Here is an 8,285-nt window from a genome sequence, read left to right as displayed (position 1 = left end):
AAGTGGTTTTGAGCACTGGTTCTCCGGGCTGTCTCTTTCAAACTAATGACCTGTTATGTGGGTAAGTTTTAAGAGTCTAGAAGGCACCAAATAAAAGTGAAAACAGTCTGCGGTGACAGTCAAAGGTTTAATGAGTGTGTTATGTGCAGGTTTTGTCTTTTTTTTTATCATTTATGTTTTATTGGTTGTAATTTCATACAAGGAGTACAACCGTACAATTTAATAACAGAACAACTGTGAGAAAACAAACAAAACAAAACAAAAAAGAAAGGGGGAGAAACACAAAATACTACAAGATTATACAAAATCAGGCTGTGAAATGCACTTCTCACACACACAGAGTTCGATATAGCGAGATGTCATGTTTATTTCTGGCTTTGCTTATTGTAACAGTTCAGTTTGGTCAGTTCCGGTCTCAACTGTTCTAAACTCTCCCCCACTCCTCTCCCGTCTCACTAAAAAGGGGAAGAAACTGTTATCAGACCAAACGCCACCAGCTGTGTTCTCTCTGGCCTCCCCAGCACCGCCCCATTGAGCTCACTGCACCACTCCTCCCCTGCAGCCGAGCCAGGCAGGCCTTCCATTTTACTTCAACCATTTCAACCAGTATTCCTCAGGCAGGTTTTGTCTTTTAAGTAACATGTGCCTCTACAGCGATCATACTGTGTGTACCAAATGCATAATTCCTGATAAAAAATTGTGCTCACTTGGTTTGTAAAACACACAAAAAAAAAAAAAAAAAAAAAAAAATATATATATATATATATATATATATATATATATAGACTTAAAATTTGATGATCCCAAAAGACACATTACAACCAGCTTTAGAAAGGATAAAAGCAGGCTAACAATAAACTCGGCCTTCCCAAGCTACAACCTCCACCCCTGCTAAGGGTTTTGAGCCTGTGTGGAATAAAGAAATTGAAATTAAACTTGTGAAACAAATCATTAAAAGCCCAGAATTATCATATCCATGTGATAGGTGAACAAACCTGTCAGGCATAACATCTCAAACATATTCAGTATTACACCTTCCTGCTTCCTGTTTTGTGTTATTTATTTTAATAAAGTATCCATGTATGTGTCAAGGCCTTTAGAGCTTATTGAATTGTTTTTGTACCTGTACTGTTGCTGGTAGCAGAAAGAAGACCCAAATGCAGGACTCACAGATACAAGAATAAACTAAAAACCAGTTTGGTATTCGGTGAAATGGCAAAATCCAAAACAGAAGCACAACACAGTGGCAGGAAAGCAGGAGCGTAGCGACACCCAGACAAGGAAGAAAAGGAAACCGGAGTTTGCATATGTAGACACACAGACACATAGAGGGCTAATCAGTTTCTTTATATTCAGACACCTGAATATGGTTTTCTGTTTTCTTGTTTTGGAGCCATTAAGTTACTGCACTGTGTTTTGGATTTTAAATATGAGCCTAATAAACGGTTCCCCTTCTAGGTCCCTAGATTTTGACAAATACACATGATGAGCATACATGATCTTATACATGCACACATAAGATCCGGCATAAGATTATGACCGATGACAGGTGAAGTAAACAGCCCTAATTATCTCATCATCGTCTGTTAGTGGGTGGAATATATGTTAGGAAGCAGGTGAACATTTTGTCCTCAAAGTTGACGTGTTAGAAGGAGGAAAAAGGGCCAATTTTAAGGACTGATCAGTTTGATGAGCGCCAAATTGTGATGGCTAGCTGACTGGTCAGAGCATCTCCGAAACTGCAGCTCTTGTGGGATGTTCATGGTCGGCAGTTGCCAGTATCTCTTAAAAGTGATCCACAGAAGGAGGTGGTGAACCAGCGACAGGGTCATGGGCTGCAAAGGCCCACCGATGGATGTGGGGAGTGAAGACTGGCCTGTTTGGTCTGATCCAATAGACAAGCTGCTGTAGCTCAGGTTACTGAAAATGTTAATAGTGCTTCTGACTAAAAAGTCAGAATGCACAATGCATCACAGTTTGTTGCGTATGAGGCTGCACAGCCACAGAACAGCCAGGCGGTCCATGCTGACCCCTGATCACCACTAAAAGCAACACCAGTGAGCAGGTTTTCTTTATGTGCGTCGCTTACCTGGGGAACACCTGGCACCAAGATGCATTATGGGAAGAAGGCAAGCTGGTGGAGGCAGTGTGATGCTTTGGGCAATGTCCTTCTTGGAAACCAAGGATCCTGTCATCCATGTTGGATGTTACTTTGACAAATACCACCTACCTAAGTATTGTTGCAGAACAAGTATACCCTTTCATGGAAACTGTATTCCCTGATGGCTGTGGCCTCTTTCAGTAGGATAATGTACCCTGCCAGAGAGCAAATACTGTTCAGGAATGGTTTGAGGTGTTGACTTGACATTCAAAGTTTGCCAGATCTCAACCCAATCAAACATCTGTGGGATGGAAATGTGCTGTACAAACACGTCTGATTCGTGGAAGCCCCACGTCAAAACTTAGAAAACTTAAAGGATCTGCTGCTAACTTCCTGGTGCAAGATGCCACAGCAAACCTTCCACTGGTGTCTAACTGAATACATATCTTAAAGGCTGAGGGCTGTAGTAGCAAAAGCAAACACAATATTAGGCAGACGTTCATGTTATGTGTATATGTGTGTTTAATGTTTCCTAAGTAAATATATTTCCAAAGATCCTATTTGAAATTCTCAACAGATGTCCATTAATAGTTATGTGTAATAATGAGAATATAGTCTCTGGTCAGGTGAGACCAAAATTGAACTCTTTGGATGCCAGAATACACACACCATGTTTGGAGGTCAAATGGCGCTGCATATCACCCCTAAAACACCATTCCAACAGTGAGTTCGGAGGTGGGAACATAATGGTGTGGGGGTTTATTTCAGCATACGGCACTGGCACGCTTCATATAACCGAAGGAAGGATGAATGCGAACATGTGGCGAGGAACTCCTAATAAAACACTGCTGCCACCTACCAGGATGATGAAGATGAAACGAGGGTGCACGTTTCAGCAAGCCAATGACCCCAGTTATCATTTCTGATTTTTGCACATAACTTAATTTCAAATCTAAATCTACGGTTTGATTTCTTTGCATGTGCGGACTGGATTGGTTGTTGACCAACATCTGGTGAGCACCTTTAGAAACACATTTACTTAGAAAATTGATGATGTGTTCAATAATTCTTTGAACCGCTCTATACATTAAAATAATGCACATGAATAAAACTTTGGTAATACCAAAAGATGAGAAGTAACAATCATTGTGCCAAAGTCTTTGGAAATCAGAGTAAAAAATGTTTTGTAGGAATAAAAAAAAAAATAGCAGGAAAGTAAATCTTCAGTATTTGAAGAGTTTGCAGTTTTAGAAAAATATATGAGTTCTTAAGAAGCCAAACCAAAATGTGTTTGAAACTGACGGATGGATTCACACATCACATTTGACAATATATCTGCTATCATCACTGTACTTCTATTTCTGGCTTTTTTTCCTCTCGGGGCAAACATAAGATAAAAGCATGTCTATCATTTGCTTGACGATAGGTGGAGGAGGATGGAGGGCATGAGGTAAATGGTGAGCTAAAGTCATTTGCCAGGCATCCACCACCAGAACGTTCAGCCCCTTGAACATGGTCCTGAGCACCTGATCGAGCTGCTGGGAGTACCAGTCGCTGTTGTAAAGGCTCACCTCTTGATCCAGGGCTTGAAGATTGGCTGAGCGGATCACTATGAGCGTCCCTGGCGCTCGGTCTATAAGTCTGACCAGCGCCTGTCGAATGTGCCGAAGACGCCGTATGTATATGTCCACAGGAAAGGTGCTGAAGTGGGACCAGATGCTGAGGACCACAACCACGTTGGGGCCCCCAGAGAGGCCGTCAAGCTCATTCGAAATGTACCGCAACTCGCTGGACATCACAGTAGTGAAGCGGATTGGAGGGCCGTGGCAGCGGTACTTCAAGAGAATATTATGTGTGCTGTCCACCGCCATGAGCGGCCCAACCTTTTTAGGATTGTATAGGTTGAACTCCTTTAATTCTGGATGAGATGGAATAAATGAAAGTTACAGTGGGTAGTGTAAGTGTCTATAACAATGAAATAAAAGGACAAAACCACTCACCTGGTACAAAACCAATGAGATACTCGAACCACTGTCTCACAGTAGAGTCTCCATACATGTTGATCACCTTGTTCTTCAAACACTGTACAACTGCTGATGATTCGTTGAACTGACGCATTGTAAATCCATCTAATGGCCTCCAGGAGTCCATGTAGTAATATCCAGATGTTTCTAGCTGAATATGTTCTGGTTTAGTTGTGCTGTTTTCTTCCTCCACTTTATCTGAGAGAAAGTAAAGAATGCTGAAGACAAAATTCATTTTTAGATCACAGCAGGAGCTACAAATGTTCCTCTCCCAGCGTACCGTACCTTTCTGTGGCAGCACGCTGATTTTATCAGGTCCTGAAGCATGTATGTAAACTTTGAGATTTACACCACTAGGACAGAAAAAGATGGAAAAAATGAATGTTACATAATAATGTTACATTTCCTACTAATATCTTGGTCTAGTCACAACAACTGAGTGCTGTTTTAGCCATATTTGCATGTATTTCGCATTATCTGAGATATACCAGAGAACTATCTGCTGCAAGATTTTAGCTGCTAATGATGTCACCGGGGGGGGGGGGCGCATTTCCACAATATTAAGGCCTTATTTTTAAAAAGCTAGCACTAATGTGTTGCCCATCTTTACACACAATGTGTGCAGGATGGGAAGAAAATAATCTATACTACTGGTTTCTGACTGCAGACACTCAATGTTTGTGGGTTTTTTATGAATTAAGACAAATAGAAAATCTCACCACACTCATCCTTTAACAGTAGATACAGTAAATAAGCATCCAAATCCTACAAAGCATACAAACCTTTTGAATAGCAGTGCTTCCTTGTTGGTGATGAGGTTTTTCAAGTAGCCTCCCTTGGCATGGTTGATTCTGGTGTCACAGCTGAGCACCTTGGGCTTGTAGCAGTACCAGGGCTCGCCTGTGTGAAGGTCTGTGTAGTTGCAAAGAGGCTGATGGTCGGGAGGCAAGCACAGGTTGCACACAGTAGTTTCTGATAAAAGGCCTAAACGGAACATGCTCTTAAAAAAGACCCGATCGGCCCGTTCCTCCCTGAGTCGTCGCAGCACAGCGACGGCCTCGCTGGAGTGCACCAACATGACTTCAGCCTGTGCAGAGCCCACCCAGAGGAGTGGGAACAGAGCAGAATAAAATCCATTCTTGTGGTCAACCACCTGCCCAACCACGGCCGCTCCGAGCTCCGGAGAGTGCAGCCTGGCCAGAAGGAAATCCCCGCCGTAGCGTTTAGGACGACCCTGGAAGTCGTGCATCTGGACGAGGACCTCTAGCTGATCGCCCACATGCCACTCCCTTCCTTCTTTAGCGGGAAGTATTGTGAACAGGCTGTGGACAGGGTCACTCGTCTGCTTCAGGGTGGTTGGTCCAGAGTGAGGCGGAGGGCTGGGCCAGCTGATGAGTTCCAACAGGTACCGTTCCTCAAGTTCATCCTCGGGAGAGGGTTTCTGGCCCACATGGGTACAGTAGGTATGGTTGTGATAGAAAGCAGACACACTGAGGGATGAATGGATCCTGCTCTGCAGCTGGTAGAAGGATGAAATCGCTTGGCAGTTCCAATTCTAAAAAGAAGAAGGGTAACTGAATGAATTTTAGAGGATATCACACTATGGGTTGTAGAATATTGCAGCAATAATTCAAGAGGAACTGCACAGATGCAAGATTAAAGATCACTGGTTACAAGAAGTCCTACTCAGCCTGTGAAAACAGTTTGATGCGGACAGGACTGAGAATAACAGAGCTGAAGGTTGCTCATAGGGAAATAGTTTCCACATACTCAATATTACATTTTGGGAAAGGTAAGATCGGGTATGATTGGAGCACCTTACAAAGGACTAAAGTACAAAATATCTTAACTTCTGCTGCCATTAAATTGACTTGCCACCTTCTAATAACCATGCTTCAATCCTCTTAATCTATGAACCAAGCAGCAAGATGAAAAATTAAGCCATTAGTGCCAAAATCCTAAGTTTCTCCATCCCCACAGACTCCCAGAGCAAAATGACCAACATCAGCAAAGAAACCAATTGCATTCATGTGTTTTGCTTTGGGGTTTTTTTTTAATGTTCACACATATGGATTTTGTTAAAGTTAAAGATTTGACCCCTACTAGTTACAGTCCACAAATTTGACTGCTCAGCTGAGTTTGTACTACTGGTTCTGCCTTCTGGCAAAAACACAAGGCCTACTGCATGTTGCAACTTGTCCACGAATTCCAATGAGAAGTGTTTGAAATTCCGGTATTTTATTACTCTTGGTACTAATAAGCAGGAATGTGTGTCTGTGCAATCCAGCTGTGGTTTATGTATACAGCTTGCTAGAATTAGCTGGTGACAGATCATCCGACCCTGGGGTGGGAGTCCCATTCAGGGTGACCTGAATGCTTCTTATAAGGGGTCATATGCAAACTTTTAAGAGTGCAGCTCTGTTTGCTTCAGTAACTCAGGGAGGTCCCTTGTGCTTCAAAAAAGATCACAGAAACAAAAAGTGACAGGCCAAAGAGTTGCAAAGCAGGGTCAAAGGGTGCTGACCCGCATAAAAGTCACCAGAACTCTGCAGACTCAAGCACAAAAATTGTGCCCCACAACCATTATGGTATGTCTTAGCAGCTCCTTAATACATACCCGGTCCACTATTTTTATCCATATACTCCGTTTTAGGAGTTCTCAACTGATTTCTGCAATAATATAAAAACAATGAAAAATTTGCCTGCACTGTGAATAACTCAAAAATCTTTTGAGACTCTTCATAACTGTCAGAAATGAAACGAAAAAGCATCAGTTAAAGCTCTCTCCTCACCTCTACTGTGTGGATGTTCCGCAGCAGGAAGATGATGCCAGACAGTGTGAGGAAGAGGAAAATTGGGGTATATTTGGACAGATTATGGCACATGGTGACCCTCTTCTAAATCCCATGATCACACTCTGCTGTCACCAGGACGACATAATGTCATTCCAACCTGCTGTCAACGAGAAGGACATTTTATGTGTGTGTGTGTGTATATATATATATATATAGATATAGATATAGGCAATGTTGGCTGAATAAAATTACTTTGGAAAATCCATACTTTTTTTTAAGCATTACATCTGTAATGTAATGATTGCTAATGCAATCCAGTAGAACAGCTGTTTGCACATCACATGCCGTACGGCATGTTACATGCAGTTTTCCTACACTGCCAAGGCATTTCTTGTCATCTTAAACCCTAATATATGTAACGCTATTTCTAAAACTGTGGCTAAAGTAGAGCTTTTTCCAACATGGACTGCTTTTGTTATTCTTTAACATAAACATAGATTTTTAAAAAATGGATGCTAATCTGTTCACAGAACAATAAATAGCTGTAAATTAGTCCACATCAAGGTTATTGCTTAACCTTAAAAAAAAATACACAACCCACATTTCTGCGCTGACATGAGCACTTCTAGCAGATAAGGCGTCCTGTCTCTCTGCGTTAACAGTCTGCGGTAATGATTAGCGGCTCTTATTTTGGGTTAGGATGAAGCTCATCTCCATCTTGTGAGAGATGGAAATTTCTGTTTATCAGATTTATTATTCCTATTATTCAGCAGCTTTTGTCACACGAACCGCTGCGACGACGCCAACAAAGACGCCGCAGATTTCCGCACATTCAGAACATCATCTTTTGTTTGCTCATTTGTGCGCGCCGTACTTACACGTTACAGAGCAACATCATGTCCGATCCCTGAAGCAGGATGAAGAGGATGGTAACAGAAGAGCAATGTGGGCTTTAAGATCAGGCGATTTCCACTCCTCATCGCTCACGATTGGGGAGGAGGATAGTATGTCCACGGTGGGTTGAGCTGTTACAGCGGATGCGCTTTCTGGCGTAACCCCACAGAGAACCAGGCTGGAATCGAACAGGTCACCTTACGATTGGCCCCCCAAAAAACCAGCACACCATCATGATGAGGGTGGGAAAAAAGTGCAGCGGATTGGGTGACCGAGTGGGTGCTACTGCGTCCCCAGGTGGCCACTCGGTATACTTCAGCTGTTCCTTTGTAACAGCAACAATAACAGTGATAAAAAGAGAAGAAAGAAAAGTAGTTTTTGTGACGCTGAAAAAAAAATCAGCACTTCCTGTGTGTCATGGTTCTGATTCTTTGACTCACTGTTTTGTGTTTTTTGGACTTTTGAATCATA

General features: G+C 42.3%; 1 protein-coding gene across 2 annotated transcripts; it reads right to left on the bottom strand.

The window, feature by feature from the left end:
* Positions 1-731: 731 nt before the first annotated feature.
* nxpe3 (neurexophilin and PC-esterase domain family, member 3) lies at positions 732-8,037 on the bottom strand. Of its 2 annotated transcripts, none has more exons than XM_031734448.2 (6): positions 7,799-8,037; positions 6,918-7,080; positions 4,908-5,680; positions 4,411-4,478; positions 4,102-4,323; positions 732-4,019 (listed from the first exon to the last, which is right to left on the bottom strand). In XM_031734448.2, the coding sequence occupies exons 2-6, from the start codon at positions 7,008-7,010 to the stop codon at positions 3,457-3,459; spliced, it is 1,719 nt and encodes a 572-aa protein (XP_031590308.2). In that variant the 5' UTR covers positions 7,011-7,080; positions 7,799-8,037; the 3' UTR covers positions 732-3,456. The 2 variants fall into 2 exon arrangements, with proteins under 2 accessions (XP_031590308.2, XP_039455512.1); XM_039599578.1 differs by having other exon boundaries at positions 6,918-7,077.
* Positions 8,038-8,285: the final 248 nt, after the last annotated feature.

This window comes from Oreochromis aureus, linkage group 16 (assembly GCF_013358895.1).
Source record: "Oreochromis aureus strain Israel breed Guangdong linkage group 16, ZZ_aureus, whole genome shotgun sequence".
Lineage (NCBI taxonomy): Eukaryota > Metazoa > Chordata > Actinopteri > Cichliformes > Cichlidae > Oreochromis > Oreochromis aureus.
This window is presented reverse-complemented; position numbering and strand designations above follow the sequence as displayed.

Bases quoted from the DNA above. Each gene is read 5' to 3' on its own strand.
- nxpe3 (XM_031734448.2), bottom strand. From the start codon at position 7,010: ATGTGCCATAATCTGTCCAAATATACCCCAATTTTCCTCTTCCTCACA. The intron at 4,479-4,907 runs GTTTGTATGCTT...TTTCTGTCCTAG, and splicing joins GAAGCACTGCTATTCAAAAG to TGGTGTAAATCTCAAAGTTT. The intron at 4,324-4,410 runs GTACGGTACGCT...ACTTTCTCTCAG, and splicing joins CAGCGTGCTGCCACAGAAAG to ATAAAGTGGAGGAAGAAAAC.